The 18730-nt window shown below is 35.1% G+C and overlaps 2 protein-coding genes and 1 long non-coding RNA gene across 8 annotated transcripts; 1 reads left to right on the top strand and 2 right to left on the bottom strand.

Annotated features, from left to right (window-relative positions):
• Positions 1–3565: 3565 nt before the first annotated feature.
• Positions 3566–5219, bottom strand: LOC110895605 (protein JINGUBANG). Its single transcript, XM_022142923.2, has 2 exons — positions 4509–5219; positions 3566–4371 (listed from the first exon to the last, which is right to left on the bottom strand). Exons 1-2 carry the CDS (start codon positions 5101–5103, stop codon positions 3653–3655), a joined length of 1314 nt encoding a protein of 437 aa, XP_021998615.1. The 5' UTR covers positions 5104–5219; the 3' UTR covers positions 3566–3652.
• A 5050-nt stretch (positions 5220–10269) lies between these two features.
• LOC110895606 (protein root UVB sensitive 4) lies at positions 10270–15201 on the bottom strand. Of its 6 annotated transcripts, none has more exons than XR_004875051.1 (12): positions 14599–15200; positions 14004–14150; positions 13783–13929; positions 13424–13486; positions 13285–13361; positions 13094–13199; positions 12541–12643; positions 12316–12464; positions 12187–12252; positions 11232–11545; positions 10598–11012; positions 10270–10468 (listed from the first exon to the last, which is right to left on the bottom strand). XR_004875051.1 is itself a non-coding variant. In XM_022142924.2 (10 exons), the coding sequence occupies exons 1-10, from the start codon at positions 15082–15084 to the stop codon at positions 11339–11341; spliced, it is 1551 nt and encodes a 516-aa protein (XP_021998616.1). In that variant the 5' UTR covers positions 15085–15200; the 3' UTR covers positions 11150–11338. The 6 variants fall into 6 exon arrangements, 2 of the variants coding, with proteins under 2 accessions (XP_021998616.1, XP_035836922.1); XR_004875052.1 differs by having other exon boundaries at positions 10602–11012; XR_004875053.1 differs by lacking the exon at positions 12187–12252 and having other exon boundaries at positions 14599–15201.
• Positions 15202–17412: 2211 nt separating this feature from the next.
• LOC118484917 lies at positions 17413–18708 on the top strand. The gene is made up of 3 exons (XR_004875050.1): positions 17413–17541; positions 18048–18241; positions 18351–18708. It is a non-coding gene; the product is annotated as an uncharacterized LOC118484917 (long non-coding RNA).
• Positions 18709–18730: the final 22 nt, after the last annotated feature.

Genomic DNA, 18730 nt, shown 5'->3' with positions numbered 1-18730 from the left:
CACATTGATTTTCTTATACCATAACGCGATAGTTGACAAATCATTTTCGTACTTCTATTTTATTCAAACTTGTTGATTCTGAATCTTCATCAGTTGACAATCAAAGTGAATTTTCTGGTGACAGTAAATTCTATTGTTTCTAAAAATCATTTACAAACTTGTAAACATTCATTGATCATGTATCCTGTGACTTGAACCTAATCACCTTGGAAATTATATCATTTCATCTCATTCATTTTAAAATATCCAGACTCGCTTCCTTGAAACTCTCAGTTAGTTTCGAAAACGGTGAATTTATTCAGTCACCATAATTATTTAATTCTTTCCATCATTACAACACCTTGAAGTGTCCGTATAAATTTGTAGCATGTGCTAATAATAAATCTTATTCATATTTCATTCATTTGATTCATCCTTTTTAATGGTCCTGATACAGTACTCAGATCATGATACACTAAAATTCTATTGTATTGTCGAGTGTATCCTTACCATTTAAGTAAACGATATTGATTTTCGGGTTGATCATTGACAAATCATTTTTCATACTTCTATTCACAAATAGAGATTTATTAATTCAGAACCTCCCTCAATTGATCAAAGTAAGTTCTTTTCTGACATTGAATTCTATTGTTTCTATAAAAGTCAATTTATTTCAAAATTCATGCCTATCAAATATCTTTTTGATTCATGAGACTTGGTCAAACTTGTTAATATTATTATTTCATCCTATTTGGTCAAACATCAATTCCTGAAACTAAAGTTTTTGAATTCCAACTATCCTATAATATTGATCTTTTGATTCCATCCCAGAAACCATGATATATTAAAAGAGGTAACGTAACCCCAAGAAGATATCATAGTCCAAATCTCGAGGACGAGATTTTTATTAAGGTGGGGAGAATGTAACAACTCTCACCAAAACTATTATTTCTTATTATATTTTGTCCAATAGGAAACCCTAATTAAGACCCCCAAGTGATACTGCATGACCCCTAAAATTTTTAGAACAATCGGAATCAGGATCAAGGCCCCTAAAACTCAGAGGGGGGGGGGGTATTTCCTAGTTAGTATTATCCAAACAGTTTTCGATAGAAATTGAATTTTAACGAACCGTCGACTCACCCAAGCTACTGAGACGCGTGGCTACCCTATGCTGAAAGTGACCTCTCGCGCCACGCGAGAGGCTCTCGTGACACGCGAGCGCGCCGTTTTTCCAGTATAAATAAAGGAGTTTGGCACTTGAATTTGGGCGTTGGTTCGACGAGCAAATTCGATTCAGGCAACGAGATATCATCCAAATACTACAAAAACCCACATAATATCGAAATTCTGCCGCGATAACAGGGTAATAACTCGATCGCTGCTATGATTCAATATCCGATCGATTGAAACTATCCGATGAATGTTTAAGTGCTGCTCAAATTGGGTTTATACTTTGTCATTCGTCGTGATTCCGACAGGATGTTTGAGTGTCACCCGAATTCGGGCTATACTCTGTCATTCGTTGTGAATCCGCTGGATGTTTAAGTATTGCACTTTGTCATTCGTTGTGAGGGTATTAATCTCGTGAGTTTATCGTAAAAGTTGTATTCAGTTAATTACGTAGTTTCGTGTGCATCATCGCTTAAATTAGGTTATCAGGCTTATCAGTAGACTAAACTTTACCCATACACTTACAATCAAAGTAGATGCTAATTCTCAGAAGAGCTTGAATCAGGAAACTTGTTAAATCCATACTGCATGCTTATGATGTGAGTCATCCTCTTTTTATCAACTGTTTTACAAAACTCCAAATTATTTTCAAAGTTATAATTACAGGGTTAAGTCTTTGTAATCACCATATTACAACCGGTATATGGGGTTTTGTATACATTACTTGATAACCGTCACCATTGGACAACGGGTTAGCCAAGGGGTGATATGACCATAGTCACAGACACCATCGGGCAATGAGGCTACCGATGGCTGGTCGAGTGACAAATACTGTGGGTAGTTGGTTGATAATCAGAAACATTGTAATCGCTCTTAATACTGTAAATTATAACAAAGTTGTAATTGCAGTGACTGAGTCTTTGCCAATCTTAAAGAAGCAAATGTAAAAACTCTCAATGTTGTGAATTATAACAAATATGTTTTTGTATAAAACCTGAATGAACTCACTCAGTATTTCCCGCTGACAAAACATTTTTAAAACGCGTTTCAGGTAATTACAGTAGATTGGCGTAAGGATTGGATCCGGCACTAAAGGACTTCAAGATGTGGCTCATTTTTATCAGTTAAATTAAATTAAGAAATATTGTTTTATATAATCAAATTTATTTATATTAAAGCTACCATTGTAAAACATGGGTTTTATCCCATCTATTTAATAAATAAAATCCGGTGTTTCTAAACTCTGATATTTTTTTCCTAACTCACGGTCCTGATGAAATTTCCGCTGCAATGTTTTTAAAATAACCACCGGTACCACTTGGCTGTTCGCGGCTCCCGATTCCGTCCAGGGTGGGTCGGGGGTCGTGACAAGCCAATATAAAGAAAACCATGTTGAGCAATCGAGTCAACAACGGGGATAATTATTTGAAGTCTTTTACTACATTGCATAAAGTTCTATTTATTGGAATAGGCTAGCAAGTACGGAATAGGCTGGAGCTGCTCGATAATTGCTTATTGGAATTTGCGACTCCATGCAAAAAGTCTAGTAGTCTTTATGTAATCATTTTGTAAATTTCGATCCTCCTGTAGATCTTTTAGTACACGTTCGGTCTGTATATTATTTTGAACTTTCGAACATTTGTACTTTATAATAATTATTTTATACTCCCAAGACTTCTGTTGTGTTAAATGTGAATATTTATATCAATCGTCACGCATAAACCCCAAGTCCAGGCCCACCGGAAAATCAACGTGTGACATATGTATTGATGGTGATGATCACGATGTGGTTCAATGTGTGAATTATTATGTTCAGTGTGAATTGTTATGTTCTGTGTGGTTCATGATCAGGTTTGTTGTTCATGGTGATGTACATATACAGTAAGTTTATACATATACAAGTTTGTTATTGATGGTGTGTAAATTGTTATCTTCTGTGTTGATGTACATTGTGGATGATCCTGATGTTGAGATGTAAATTGTGATGATCATGATGTTGAGATGTACATTGTTCTGTTCATCTTGAAGATATGTGGATCATTTGTAAATTATGAGACCATCACCGGATTCATTTGTAAGTTATGATCAGGTTCATCATGGTGCAGGTTAGTGTAGTGCAGCAGGTGGAATTGATCCATCATGCAGTTGGAATTATAAAAGTCAAAGTGGGTTTATAATTCGTTGACTTATAAAAGTCAAAATAATTGTAATTTGGAGGGAGTTGCGTATTGTGATAGTCTACAAACCACTGGGTCGCATATGGCAATAGTAAAGGGGTAAAATTATCTTTTCACATGGGATTACAACTGTTACTAATAGTGTTGGGGCATTAGGTAATGAAATAACCACGTTGGGGAGTCAGAGGGCAAAAACTGGAAAAGAGGGAATCAGACCAAACCTTAGAGAGGCAAATTGCAGTTTACTCATTCTAAAATTTACAAAAGAAAAGGTTGGCACCCATTGAATTTGCAACCCTAATGTACAACTTCCTTCTTATCGACTACTTTCTCCGTTGATTCAATCGGCCTTGATCCGTGAAGCTCTGAAATCCGCCATTACAGCTCTTACTCGACCTATTTTTGTGCTTCGACGGTGATGGTGGGTCTTGCTCATCAATTTGTGGCGTTTGCATACACACCCGCCATATCTTCACTGACCTATCTAAACTACCACTATACAACGTCCAAGATTGTTCACCAATCCCGTCACGACGACTCATATCCACCGCCAAACACCTCACCGGCTCACTGTGTCCACTCAAAACGTACATACATTTATGCTCTCCTCCATCGTCTCTCCGCCACACACATATATTTGTATCCACTGAACCGCTGAACACCAAACTCCCTGCTGCTGCTAAGCACAGAACCGCCACCTTATGCCATCTCAAAACTCTACCACCAGATAACAACTTATCTCTTTCCCAAAAATGCAAAAGCCCGTCTGATAAACCAGCATACACCACCGTCCCGGAGGGATTAACAACCAATGACGTCACCGCACATTCCTGATTCAATAACGTATGCACAAATGAGTGCTTCGTTCTTTTCCCGGGTATCTCCCGTCGCCAAACTTTCACCGCCCCATCCGCTGATCCGGAGAAAACGTAATCGTCAAACCCGGCCACCACCGCGTTAACGACGTCATCGTGAGCAGGAATCGATTCCAAACATTTGAAATTTGATACTTTCCACACTTTAATCGTCTTATCCCACGAACCTAAAGGCAAAAGAAAAATAAATAAAATAAAAAGTTGTAGAGCCCGGGTCTAGTCGGAGGTGTAACCCTGGTCTCACCCGCACCAGACCCTACCATATGAGTGAGATTTTGTTTGTTTGGTTAACCCATGCACGAACCTGAATATAGTAGCGAACGATCTTCCGTCAAATCAAGACTCGAAATGACATCGAAATGCTTGATCCAAATCGCACGATGATTCCTCCTCACCTCCGTATAATTCTTGGGTTTCATAGCTTTTTCCACGATGGAAGTCAAACTGGGTAGAGTTCCAATCTTATTATACACGCTAGGGTTCTTAACTGATGCATGCCAAACCCTAATTTTCCCATCACGGTGACCTGTAAATATCTTATCATCCGCTATGACAATCGATTTAACCAACCCGCTTTTGGATTTAAACCCGGTAAACTCCTTGCGGTTTTTCCAGACGCGGATGTTCTTGCTATCTGATCCGGTGTACAACATATCTTCAATGGCCGCTAATGAATATACATTGCCTTCTTCACGTACTAGAGAAGCTAATATACCGGTGTAATTGGAATATAAATCCATGCAATCATTAACCGCTTCATGTTGTTCTCGATACGACCATAGAGAGTTTGCAACCGGTGATGATTGTGTGGAGCTCATTTTGTCGGATGATGGAGGAGAAGAATAGGAGTCCCATAATTGCTCGTTGTCGTCCGAGGAATCATGTTGAGAATCCGGCATGTTGTTGTTGTTGACGTGCAGATGAAACGTTTCGTTTGGATGGCTGGTGATGATCGTTGTTCATCAACATGGTGGAGGGTTTATCATGGCTTGGAACTTTGTTTTTCTTTTATGTCTTGCAGAAGGTTAATACAAATTGTGGTAATAAAGAAGCTATAATCATAGGATTATGATGCATGTAGTTTTTTTTTAAGAGGGAAGTTGATGAGAGAAATTTGAAAATTCAAATTGTCATCAACAAAAATCAACAGCTACAGATGGGGTTTTTAATTATGGTTTTTGATTGATGGTCGAAATGTAATAAGAAAAAGATTATGGGTTAGTGATCGTTTTGGACATAAACCACTAGCTTTCTTTAACGGTCTGCATTAATTAATTAAGTATTTATTTATTTCTAAAATCAATCAAAGTATACACCATATATTACAATCCAGGGCCGGACCGTTACACTTTTCATACCTTAGGTACGGACATGACCTAAGGCTATCAAAAAATAAGGGCCTCCACTTTTAATAAGTTATTATATATAGCATACTAGGTTATAACCCCGTGTATTACACGGGTTGAATAAATGAATGTTATATACTAATTGATAAAACAATATATATTTAAAAACGTCCTTTATTGCATGTGTTTCAATTTTGTGTCTAGCATTATATATACTATGGTAAAAGTTTAAAGTTTATTAGAGATAATTACATCATCGAAAAGACTAAGAGCAAATTTGTATATATTACAAATAAAAAGTAGGCGTCTGTCATATTATATAGAAAATCAAATAAATAATATTATAAATGAGAAATGTACATTAAATTTAAACTAATAGTTAAGTAGAAGAGATTAAATAAAATAATATTTAGTAGGAGATTATCTATAATTAATTATAAGATATTAAACTAAATAATAATTATCCTTAAGATATTAAACTAAATAATATTTAGTAGGAGGGTTACAGGATGTCCCCCTTGTTGGGTTAGGCTAAAGGAAAACTGTTTCGGCTGGCAAGATTGTGTTGAAGGCAGAATCAAAGAAAGTTTCCAAGCAATGAAAAAGCTTGTGTTGAAGATCAACATTTGTTCATTTCCCTTGCCTTTAATACTTTTGGTTCCCTTGCTCCTGAAGTTGTCGGATTCCCTAGACAAAGTGCAGAATGTCGTGCAAAACAATTTTCAACGTCGAGGAATCAAAGTTTTGTTTTCGATAGAATTGGATTTGCTATTAAAAAAGGAGTTACGGCGCAGATTGTTGCATGTCTACATGTCATTCTTTTGTTATTTTATGTATCTATATAAAATTATTCCTTGTCGGTGAATTAAAGAGTTAATTTTAAAATAAAGAAAAAATAAATTATTAAAACTATTATAATAATTTACTGTTGTAAAGATTAATAATATTGTATTTTTAAATACATATTTAAAACTAATAATATTATACATCTTATCTAAAATCTAAATCTATTATTAAGCTAAAAGATATATTACGTAGTATCTTAAGTTGATTAATATCAAAACTTAATAATATTGCTTTTTTAAATACATATTTAAAAAATAGATTAAATTAAAATAGTTATCCATAAGATATTTAAATGGTATAGATATAAAATTTGTATAGATATAGATTAATAATAAAAATTTGTATTAATTTAGATTAAATATTATTATTATTAGAATTATTAATATTTTTAATCAATTAAATGAGAGAATGACAAGTGTCCCAAAATAGGTTTCTTTCTGATAATAAAAAGACTCACGTTATATTAGATTATTATTTAAGATATATATACTACTACATAGTTTATTTAGAAATATACTAGGTTAGAACCCCGTGTATTACACGGGTTGAATAAATGTATTTTTATATACCAAATAATATAAATATATATATATATATATATATAGGATAATGCTAGATAAAAAACCCTAAAATTCTTAGAAAACTCTGGAAACCCAAATGGGAAGCCATTTTTACCCAACCTCCCGACATTTTTTTTTTTTTGAAAAAAATTACACATGTAATATACATGTTTTAGAGTGTTTTGGGCCAAAAAAAACAAAAAAGCGCCGAAGGGATTTTTTTAAAAAAAATAAACAAATTTCAGCTCCTAACACGTGTTAAGCAAAAAATCCATGATTTCGCTGAAAATTGCTGAAACTTGTTTTTTTTTTTTAAAAATATCCCTTCGGCGCTTTTTTGATTTTTTTGGCCCAAAAGTCTTAAAAACATGTATTTTACATGTGTTATTTTTTTCAAAAAAAAAATGTCGGGAGCTTGGGTTTTCTCGGGTTTTTTATATATATAGGGTTTTCTATCTAGCCCTACCCTATATATATATATATATATATATATATATATATATATATATATATATATATATATATATATATTAAGATCTATATACTACTACATAGTTTATTTAGAAATATATATATTTTAAAAATATATACTACTACATAGTATATATATTTTAAGATCTATATACTACTACAAATAATATAAATAAATAAATATATATATATATATATATATATATATATATTTTAAGATCTATATACTACTACATAGTTTATTTAGAAATATACTAGGTTAGAACCCCGTGTATTACACGGGTTGAATAAATGTATTTTTATATACCAAATAATATAAATATATATATATATATATATATATATATATATATCTGATAAATATTTTAAAATATTAGATTATCTCCTATACGAATTGTTTAAATGTATATTAAATTTAATTTTATAATTATCTTTTAATTGATGGCTTCAATGAATGACATGTGTCCCTTTATTGATTTCTTTTATTATATAGTATAGATGTGTTAAGGCCCAAATTAACAAATTAATTGTAAAATAAAAAAAGTTTTTCTATTTAAAAAAAGAGTTAAATGCTCGGATAGTCCCTGTGGTTTGGACTTTTTTCACCTTTAGTCCCTAACTTTCTAAAATTACCCATATAGTCCCCAACTTTTCAATTTTCGTTCCCGGATAGTCTCTGCCGCGGATGAGGGTTAGTTTTTGGTGTTAGATTGGTGGAAAATGACTAAAATACCCTTACTAATAAAATATGTTATTAATTGTATATTTTATTAATTATATAATAATAAAATAAAGTGAGCCCCACCCCCAACCCTCTCCCCTTTTTCTTCTCTGTTTCTCCCTTTTCTTTATTTCATCTCCTCTGTGCCTCCACCACCACCACCACCAAGCCACCACCATCACCACCGTCATCATCAGCATCAATGGCCATCATACACTCACGAGTCTAAGCTCGCCCGTTTCCTTGTGTCATACATACACTCGCGAGTCTTCACTCCCGCTACGGTTCACCTCCGTCATAACCACCACCCACCGGAGAATCCTCCACCAGCCACATTTTCGAGCTCAAAAATCATCCAGTGCTATTCAAGAGGAAGCTGTGGCAGCTTACTCGTATCCGTACACCGTAAATGTTGCCAATTTTGTCTCTGTGAGGCTCTCAGGCGAAAATAAATGCTTTGCCTCATAGAAGGTCATGACATGCTTGGTTTCATCAAGGGCATACGGCCCGAGACTGAAAGCAAAAAACATCAGTGGTGGCGGAGGTCCGACGCCCTAACCCAGGGGTGGATATTAGGGTCTCTAAGTGAAGATGTGCTCATTACCACCATTAACTTAAAAACTGCCAAAGATATTTGGCTACATTTAGGAAAAATTTATGGTTCTTCTTTGCCATCACAATCTGGATCAATTCCGGAGTTGAAAAAAAAACTGCCTGGATATTGGATATGACGCATTGGAACTTTATGCCTGTACTTCCGGTTCGTAGTGTGTCGCAACAAATCGATCTGAAAGGGGATTCATTGACGCTAGCCGTGGAACGCAGTTTCAACGGCAGGTTATTGGTGTTAGAAAGGGTTGTTTCCCCGGAGTTGGGTGGTCGGCCGAAGTTATAGCGGTGGGGGTTTGGGGTGCTCGAAACAACCGGTGGGTGTGGGTTTGTCGGGAAGACAGAAGGAAGGGGGATAGGGGTGGGGTGGGGGATAGGGGTTGGGGTTGTTTTTTTTATTTATTTATAAAGTAGTGGGTCCCACATAAAAATAAATCTATTAAATAGATTAAGTTATTTTGTTTTTTAGTAAGGGTATTTTTGTCATTTCACATCATTTTAACAGAGAAAACAAACTGAAATTAGACCCAAGGACTATCCGGGAACAAAAAATGAAAACTTGGGGACTATTCAGGTAATTTTAGAAAGTTGGGGACTATAGGTGAAAAAAGGCGAAACCACAGAGACTATCCGGACATTTTTCTCTTAAAAAAAAAAGCCCAATTTCAAAGCCACACTTTTTAATTAAAAACACCAGCTAATGTGGATGTTGCATACATCGACATAGTGGTTATTCTCAATTAGAGGTGCCATTATCATTCTTAATTCCCAACTGTCTGTTGCCAATGAATCACTATACCCTTACCACTTACAATGATTTTAGTTTATATTCTTAGATGCATGTTCTTTTTTTGTAAAACTTAATGGTCCCCACTTTGTATTTCGTATAGGGCTTCCAAAACATTGAAACGGCCTTGTTGCATTCGATCTCTCTGAGTTTGGTCGCATGTTATCGACTTGTAATTTTATTATTTAGTTTATGTCCCACCATATACAAACGCATCTTCGTAATTCTTTAGCTATGAATTCTAGCTCGGTTCTTGATCAACATCGAACGGTGGGACATCTTAATGTCGCATTAATCAATATTATATGAATTTCGTAGCTTCCGTTAGGAAAAGGATTTTGCTCCGTCTAAGTCAAGTGGAAATGGGCCTGTAGTCAAAACTATTTAGTCTACTTTTTCAATTTCAACCTGTATGGACTCGAACCCAGTCCTTGACTAATTATATGGACCCCATGCCCATGCCAAGTCACGAACACGCTTGATATGAAAAGAAATCCAATTTAAAGTTAGCTAACTATGACATGCTTTGACGTTTAGATATCGCATACACTCTAATTGTGCTTAAATTTACCAGCTATTACTACTACATTGGCAGGCTGGCATACCATTGATTATGAGTTGGCGAGTTGCAATCACTTTCCTCCTATTACATGATAAAACCAGTGAGTGACCTATACCATTGATGAATCTTCTTCAGTTCAACCAACTCTTCCAACAGCCAGCCATACGTTTTAAAAAGATTTCTACTATTCCATGATGTAACTTCTACAATTTAAAGACCAAACCACCATATGGATGTTGTCAAGCATGAAAAGAAGATAATTTATTTAGGTGTATAAAATGAAACATGTTAAAGCAGAGTATGACAGGGAGAAGCTAGGTCCAGGATCAACTCCAAAAGATAGCTCCTAGCTTGATCGGAATCTGCAATCAAAGAACACCGTTAGCCTTAACGCGAGAGATGGTCTCCCACGTGAGAATCAGTAGAATGATCTTGAGAGTCTTAGCAAAGAGAATGGATAAGAGTTTTCAGAGTGAGAGAGATTAACTTACTTACTTTCGGCTGGAACAAGACCCTCCTTTTGTAGGTTGATTGTTCTGCCCAAGGGGACCTCATGCCAGCTTTGCACCTTCTAGTCTTGGCAAGCTTATCCTACCCACCCTGATGTTTCTTGCAGGGTTAGCCTCGCCTCGCCTCTTTGGATATGTTTCAGGTTTGTGTGTCTCAAGGACACCTTTATGCTTTATAGAGAGTTGTCTAATCAGTTTGACTTATTCAATTCAAGTCCCAAGGTTGTACAGTAACCTTAGCTTCCTATCACCAGCTAGCTGTTGGTGTGTCAGGAGCTTCCAACTTCTGACTTTCAGCTTCTTTTTTCTGGTTTGTGTTCAGCACTCTTTATTTTATTTTCACGATTGTCGTTGACTTTGACTTTGCTGATTGAGTACCCACGTCATCAAAACACAGCTAATTAAATAGCAAAACAAGATTCAGAAACCTATCAAGTAACAAACAGCAGACTCACTCACGAACCAAACAGGCCACAAATTTCAACAGGCCGAAATTATAACATAAACAACAAAAACTTTTATAACAGATACAAATAAAAAGAAGAGACGACGGTATGTATCATATCATCTGTTTCTTATTGATTAAAGAACTGTATGTAGCAAGTATCTTACTTACATTATTTATCAGTCCTTCATTGGCTCATTGCTATATAAAAAAAACACAAACTTGTTAAACATTTCACATTCACCTTTTACTACCGGTGGTGTAAGGACTTGTTAACATTAGTCGTCTATAAAACTAAACCTTGTTTGTTCATCTGTGCTCAACAATATATTTTTACAAGCCCAACCTAATTCAACCATCTTTTCATTCAGCAACTCCATATCTTCTCGTGCACACCGCTTGCAGTCTTTTGCTAGTTCCAACCACTCCTGATCTTCTAAAATACCACCGGTCTTGCATAGTAGCCGCTCGCGAATATAGCATGCCTGTACCCAAAAAAAAATATTATAATCCAAAACGCTCTAAGGTGGTCTTTGTATATTTATTTGCCTTTTGAAAATGGTTATTTAAATCTTTTTGATGTAGGAATAATAATCGTTTTTAATGTTTGGGTTAACAAATTGTGTTTCAGAAATAATTAGTTTCATATCATCAGCTGCAACGAAACTGAATACCACATAATCGTTTTCTAAACTAGGTGTGTGCATGGGTAGGTTTAGGGCTCAAACCGAACCGTTGTTTCTGTTTTTACAGTTTTTGGTTTCCACAATGGGTTCGGTTTTGGTTTTTGGCCAAAGAAAATGGCCCAAAATAACGAATTTAGGCCTATAACTTCTTTTTTTTTTTTGTTAATTAATCATTAATCGATTGTTACACATTTGGGCATAACATTTTTGGGCTACACCATTAATTATTTTTTACAATTCAAAAATGAAATTTATAATCCATCAATTCAATAGCAAACGTCGGTTTTTTCAGTTTTCGGTACATGCAAAACTGAGATCAAACCTGAAAGTCGATTTTTTAAAAAACGTCTGTTTTGGGCTGGGTTCGGACTTTGGTATTTCAGTTATGGGTCGGTTCATGCACACCCCTGGACCAAACACTCCTAAAAGGTATGGTTAACCTGTAAGACACCCATGATGATATCTGTAGTACTTGCCCCTTCTTCACGTAAACAAAGAAGAATACCCTGCGATTTGGTAACCGTATTAAGATCACAGAAACAGGAAAAAAGAAGTTGATAAATACGTACTTGGGTTCTTTCAATTCCGTGAAAGCAGACCTCCGTGCATACAAAGTAAAAGTCGTCTCTACATAAAGATTGCATCGCCATCATTGATGTGTTAGGTATCTGGCATTTGGGGTTCAAGCCACCAATCCTTATGGGCCATTTTAGTCTACCTGAAATGTTAAAAAAAAAAAAATTAACGCTTACAAGTTCTAAAGCAAATCTTTAAAGGTCACGGCCGGGTCTAACCTTTGCTCGGGATGAAATTAATGCCTTCCCGTTTACTTACTTCCGCTGGTGACGGAACGTATCGAAATTGAATCCATGTATCTATGATCATCTCTAGCCTATCCTACACATCATCAAACTATGTAAAAATGAGGTACTAAACACAGGTTATAGAAGCTTCTAGTTACGACTGCAAACAAACTGCACGTTCATTAATTTTCGTGAACGTTCGGTAACGTGTTTGTTTATGTCCGTTTGTGTTCGATAATTCATTAGGGTTTTTGACTTCTATAATTTGTTTAAATACATCAAAATTACACTAATAATAAAATATTTAATAAATATTAGTGTATTGTATATTACATACATACCTTTCAAAATGTGTTTGAAGTTTTGTTCATGAACGCTTGTTTGTGTTCATGAACGTTCGTTAACAAACGAACACGTTCATTTCCTTAATGAGTGAACACGAACAAAAACTCCCCTTGGGTAAGTTTCACAAACAAACAATTCGTAAACACATACCGAACGAACACAAACTCGTTTACTTCTAGTAATGGAAGTTTTGTCAAACCTTAGTTAATGTTTGCAGATGCACGTGTTTCAAACTCTGATATATCCCGTAAAGATCAATGGCTGTGAAAATTGGGTATACAACAAAGGGCAAAAATGCTTGCAATCTGTTGAGTTAGGCTAATTGGCTAAGTCAAAACTTGACCTTTTTAACAAATCAGATAAATACTTGGCAAGAATAAGACGAAGAACCTTTGGTTGTTTTTTAACATGACATTTAAGGCTGCGGCTAGCATAAGACCAAGGTTGTCAAAGCACACTGTTTGAATCTACAACAGGAAATATATTAATCCTAAGAAATAAAAAAAATAAAAAAAAAAGCTGAATCAACCTGTGCCTTGGCAGAAACTTCCCCGAGGTTATCAGCTACTGCAAAACTTCGATGCACGGCAGTCTGCCAGTCCAAATTATGAATTAAAATATTTAATATACAAGATGCCAACTCATTATTTGCAACGAAAAATTCATACATATATGATACACCATTCCATACATAACCAATTGTAAGTATAGAATTGCGAGAAACACCTTTAGTTTTAACTGTGATACGTAAGACGGTAACCGCTTAACTCACTCTCTTTCTAACTCCCATTATATTTATCAATTTCTACGTGCAAGTCAGTTATCGCGATTCTCTACGTAAAACTGTTTTCGTAATGATGCGTTTAAAAACAGAAAGATTAAACTTACACCAGTTGCAAGGTAACAGGCGAGGCTTATCTGCTTAGCAACATTGGCTATTGAAGCAAGAAGCAAAAAGTATTGCGGAAAAGCAGGAGTCATCAACTCAATTCCAATGCTCAAGCTGAAAACAACCGATGTCGAGAACCTAACTCTCTTCGATCAAAACAAAATAACATCAACTTTACATCATTTTCCATAACAAAACATTTGATTGACTTGCAAAATACCTTTAGATTCGTATCAAAAGCCGAAGCTAGGCTAGCTGTATAGATGCACCGACTTAACCGTCCAAGACCATCTTTTAACACCCAGTTCAGGGCCGCTGCAGAAGGAAGTGAACGGGCGTATCCGATTCCGATAGCCCTGAACATTGCCTAAAAAACACTCGCAATTAATCGATTATGAGACTTTTATAGTTTTATTCACACAACTCGAATTGGGTTAGTCTGAAGGTACACCACTGACAGACCATATGGGCCGTATAACATTTTTGTCGTATCATACGGGCTGTATGATATGCTGTATAATGTATATAACCCTACATGAACAGTATGATATGCTGAAAATGTATATAAGACCCCTACATTAAATACTTAAATGGGTTAACGGGTCAACCCGTTTATACGTGGGTCAGCCCAAACCCGACCCATTTAAAAACACAGGTATCGTTAACCAACCCAAAACCTGTTTTTTTCCGAGTCGGGTTCAGGTTCGGTTTTGAGTCGTATCTGGAACGGCCATCCCTAGATTTTGATATCAATTTCATAAAACTGTTTACCAAAACATATTACATTTATTTAAAGAATACTATCTCTCTCATACCTGTGTAGCAAGAACCTGAAGTGCAGAACTAAACACTCTATGCAAAAACTTCCACTTCACATATTCAAAATAATTTTCACTAATCTCTCTAGGAAACAAGAAATTCCTCACACCCAAACTACACCTCCTAAACAACCTTCGAAACCCATCTCCCAAATCCTCAAACCCACCAAAACAAACCGTCTTCCCATCAACAGAAACCAATTTCAAATCACTACCATCCCAAACATATCGACAAACGCCATCAGACTGTCGAATAAGAACCGGAAGCAACGTAGGTGCTGTTGGTTTGAGCTCTTTTCTTAATTTTTCGTCTTCGAAGTCGAATTGGAATGAAGTTTTTAGTGATTTTGGTGGGTTTGAGAGTGTTTGGAAAGAGGGGTTTTGGTTAATTGGGATAAAGGAGTGGAATTTGTTGTGTTTTTGCCATTGGGTGTATGAATTGAATGGTGGGTTTGAGGTGGGGATATGTATGGGGGATTGCATGAGAGGTGAAAGGCGATTTGAAGTGGAGGTTCGGTGTTTGTGTGTGTTCTACTAGGGTTTAAGGACATGAATGGGTTTTGGGTGGTGACAGATGTGTGAGAATCTGAGATTATTATTTCAAAATCAAAAGAGAAGATATTAAATTAGGAATAATTGCATATTTCCCCTTAAAAACACCCTTAATTGCATATTTACCCAAACTTAAATAAAAATTGCATATTTCCCCTTCTCTATTATAATGACAAAACTACCCACCTCTAAATCCTCTTTGAATCATACATCATCTTCTCAATGCTCTGAACCAAGTGTTTGAAGTTCTGCAAAGGATCCTTCTGCCCCTACCCGTCTTCTCTTTTATTAATGTGTTTAAAGGCTATAGTGCTTTGTCTTTTCCTCAGATCACCTTTATTGTTTCCTCCAATCTCTATAATATTAAAATTGCTAAGTTTTGCTTTATAAACCCTGTTGTATCCGCCTGACCCAATAAGATATTGTTTGGAAAATTTCTTGGTGGCTGCCGATACATCATTTAGTGGAATCTTCACTGATTCACCCGCCCCACAACTCGCTTCAGAAGGGTTTTGGCTCAGAATTGTCATGTTAAACTCACAAGCTGGAATGGTGGACAACGCACTCAAGGTGTTCGACGAAATGCTTCAGAGAAAAACCTGCACGTTGACTGAAAAATCGCTTTGTGGGATGCTTTCTGTGATGCTGGATAATAAGATTCACGATGATAAGTTTCATCAGACTTATGAAACATTCGTAAAAAAGACGGGTGTTTCGCCAGGTGTTAAGTCGTTTAATCTGGTATTGAAGGCTCATTTTAAAGCGGGTCGAGTTGATCAAGCTCAGGAGTTAGTAAAATGAAGGGTAAAATAGTCTTTCTATAATTTAATTTTAATAAATTAAATCAAAATGGGTAAATTTGCAATTTTACTAGTTAATAGAGGGGAAATATGCAATTTAATTTTTGGCTCGGGTATATATGCAATTTCAAAGTTTTTTAAGGGGAAATATGCAAAAAACCCATTAAATTGTTATCGAAAGGGTTTGGTGTCGAAGAATCATGCGGCGTAAGTCTCACGGGCCAAAAGATGTGTCACGCTGTCACCATCGGCACTTCATTGGTCGAGAGTTTTTTAGGCTATTTTACATACGTGGAACTAGGTTACAACCCCGTGTATTACATGGGTTGAAAAAAATAAATATAGTTAACATATGATGCAAAATGATAATAATACTAACAATAAAAACAACAACAATAATATAAATATTTTATGCGGGTTGGTAGATAATTTCTAAGAACACAGTTATCACACTTTATGATAGCGTTAGGTTATAAGTTGATTATCTTTTATGTAGTTTCATTTGTGTAACATCCTGATTTTAAAACTACATATTACTAATAATATATACATTTACCACGGAGATAATAATAATATTAATAAAATCATGAATGAATTGAATTTTCTTTAGTATGGATATAAAAGAAAAACACAACCTTAAGAATTCTAATAACAATATGAAATTTGTAAAGTAATAAAATGAATTTAGTTACAAAATTTATAAATCAGTTAGAAAATATATAAATAATAATTAGACCTAATGAATAGATAAAATAAAAAATAAAACTTATCTATAATTATTGTTTATCACTTATCACAGTTAGAAAATATATAAATAATAATTAGACCTAAAGAATAGATAAAATAAAAAATAAAACTTATCTATAATTATTGTTTATCACTTATCAGTCAGGAAATATATAAATCTATACTATCTATAATAAGAGATTATGAGCTGATGTAAAACTGCCTATGTGTCAATTTCTAAGGTATGCCACATGTAATCGCTGATGTCATAATTCCTTTTTTAATATTTAGATATGTATAAATCTTTCTAAAATATATAATCAGATTTTATTATTAGTAAATAAGAGATTTCTTTAGGAGGGAAGTTTGAAATTGCATGGGGAGAAGAAATCAACAATTAATACACTGTAAGAAGTAATCATATCTAATAATTAATAATCTATCTAAAATATATAATCAGTATCTAAATGGGCAAAAGGGCAAACACTGATGATCATCCAAACCACTGGCCAACTCCAAAAGTCACGAACTGATGATTCAAAATCAACCACTGATGATTCAAAATCAAAATTATGGCTCCAAATTCAAAATTCAAAATTATGGCTCCAGATATATAACCTATCATCTTCTTCAATCAATTACCCTCTCTAATCAATTTCTCTCTCAACTCTCTCTCTCTCTAAAATTCACAGTCTTTTGAAAGATAAATCATTAGGTTCACAGTAGCAGGCCCCTCTTTTGAAAGATAAATCTTTCTTCTTTGGCAAGAATCTGGAATTATTTTAATTTCTTCTTCATATCGAAATCTTCTGCCCTAATTCTGTCTGCCGTCCTTCAGCCTTACGAAATCTTCATCACAAAGGTACAATTCCATCTCTCTGGTAACATTCAATCTTGGTTTTCTTGCCTTTTCTTTTGATTTCTTACTTTTTATTTACTGGAACCATATTAGGGTTTTTAGAGTCATCAGGGCATAGGTAGTTGAATATTACACCGAATCTTGACCCTCATGTACTGTTTATTCATCATCTTTACCATCGATTTGAATATTATTGTATTTGTATGACCTGTTGTTAATTGTTACCTGACCCTCGATGTGTAGATTATGAGCCCATAAACAAACATATATCATTAATAACCTAGGGGATAAAAAGCATTTATGTTTGGCAGAGTATTATGAGCTAATTTCACTAGGTTAAAAAGCATTTATGTTTGGCAGAGTTTTATGAGCCGATATTTGTGCAGTATAATCTTATACAGAGTTAAAAAAATATGAATACCCCGATCTTACAAATGGTGATGAACGAGTTTCTTTATTGAAATTACTAATTACTATGGTTGTGAGTAACAAGTTGATTGTTAATTTAGGTAATGGGGATTTCCGTGTCATCAGTATGTATCTGTGGTAGAAGAAAAAAGAGTTTCAGGTATGAGAACCAACTTAAGAGTTATTAGTTATTAATTATTATAAAGGAAGATATGTTCTTGCTTATAAAGGTGAAGTTAGAATTGATGACAACGTTATCGGAGAAAGGTCTGGTGGCAAGAAGAAAGACTTTCAGGTATGAGTTTCAGTTTTATATATAGATATATAGATCATTATAGTGTCGGTGTATAACGTTTCAATATGCTAAGCGTAATGGTTATTAACGTTTTGGTTGAATTTTATAGGCGTAGAGCGGAAACTGCTGGAGAGGTGGAGGCTTGCAAGCGATGTAACTGTAAGAAATCCAAGTTTTTGAGGTTGTATGTAACTTTGTTGAAGAAGCAACCAGTGAGAGTGTTTTGGTGGAAAACTTGGAGGGGTCGGTGGCGTTGTCGAGGTTGTCAGGAAATGCAAAGTGATAGCATTTCCTGACAACCCTCGACAATGTCACCGACCTCCTAATCTGAGCGTGACCCTCTGAAAACATAAATGTTTTTCAACTTCACCATGAATAGAGAAGAAAGAGACAGTTGGGTTTCTAGCTCCAGTTGTGTTGCAGCCGAATCAACAGCAAATTCAACAGCAGTAGTTGTTGATGCATGAATATGAAGATTGAATTTGTGAG

The sequence above is a fragment of the Helianthus annuus genome, chromosome 12, assembly GCF_002127325.2.
Source record: "Helianthus annuus cultivar XRQ/B chromosome 12, HanXRQr2.0-SUNRISE, whole genome shotgun sequence".
NCBI lineage: Eukaryota > Viridiplantae > Streptophyta > Magnoliopsida > Asterales > Asteraceae > Helianthus > Helianthus annuus.
This window is presented reverse-complemented; position numbering and strand designations above follow the sequence as displayed.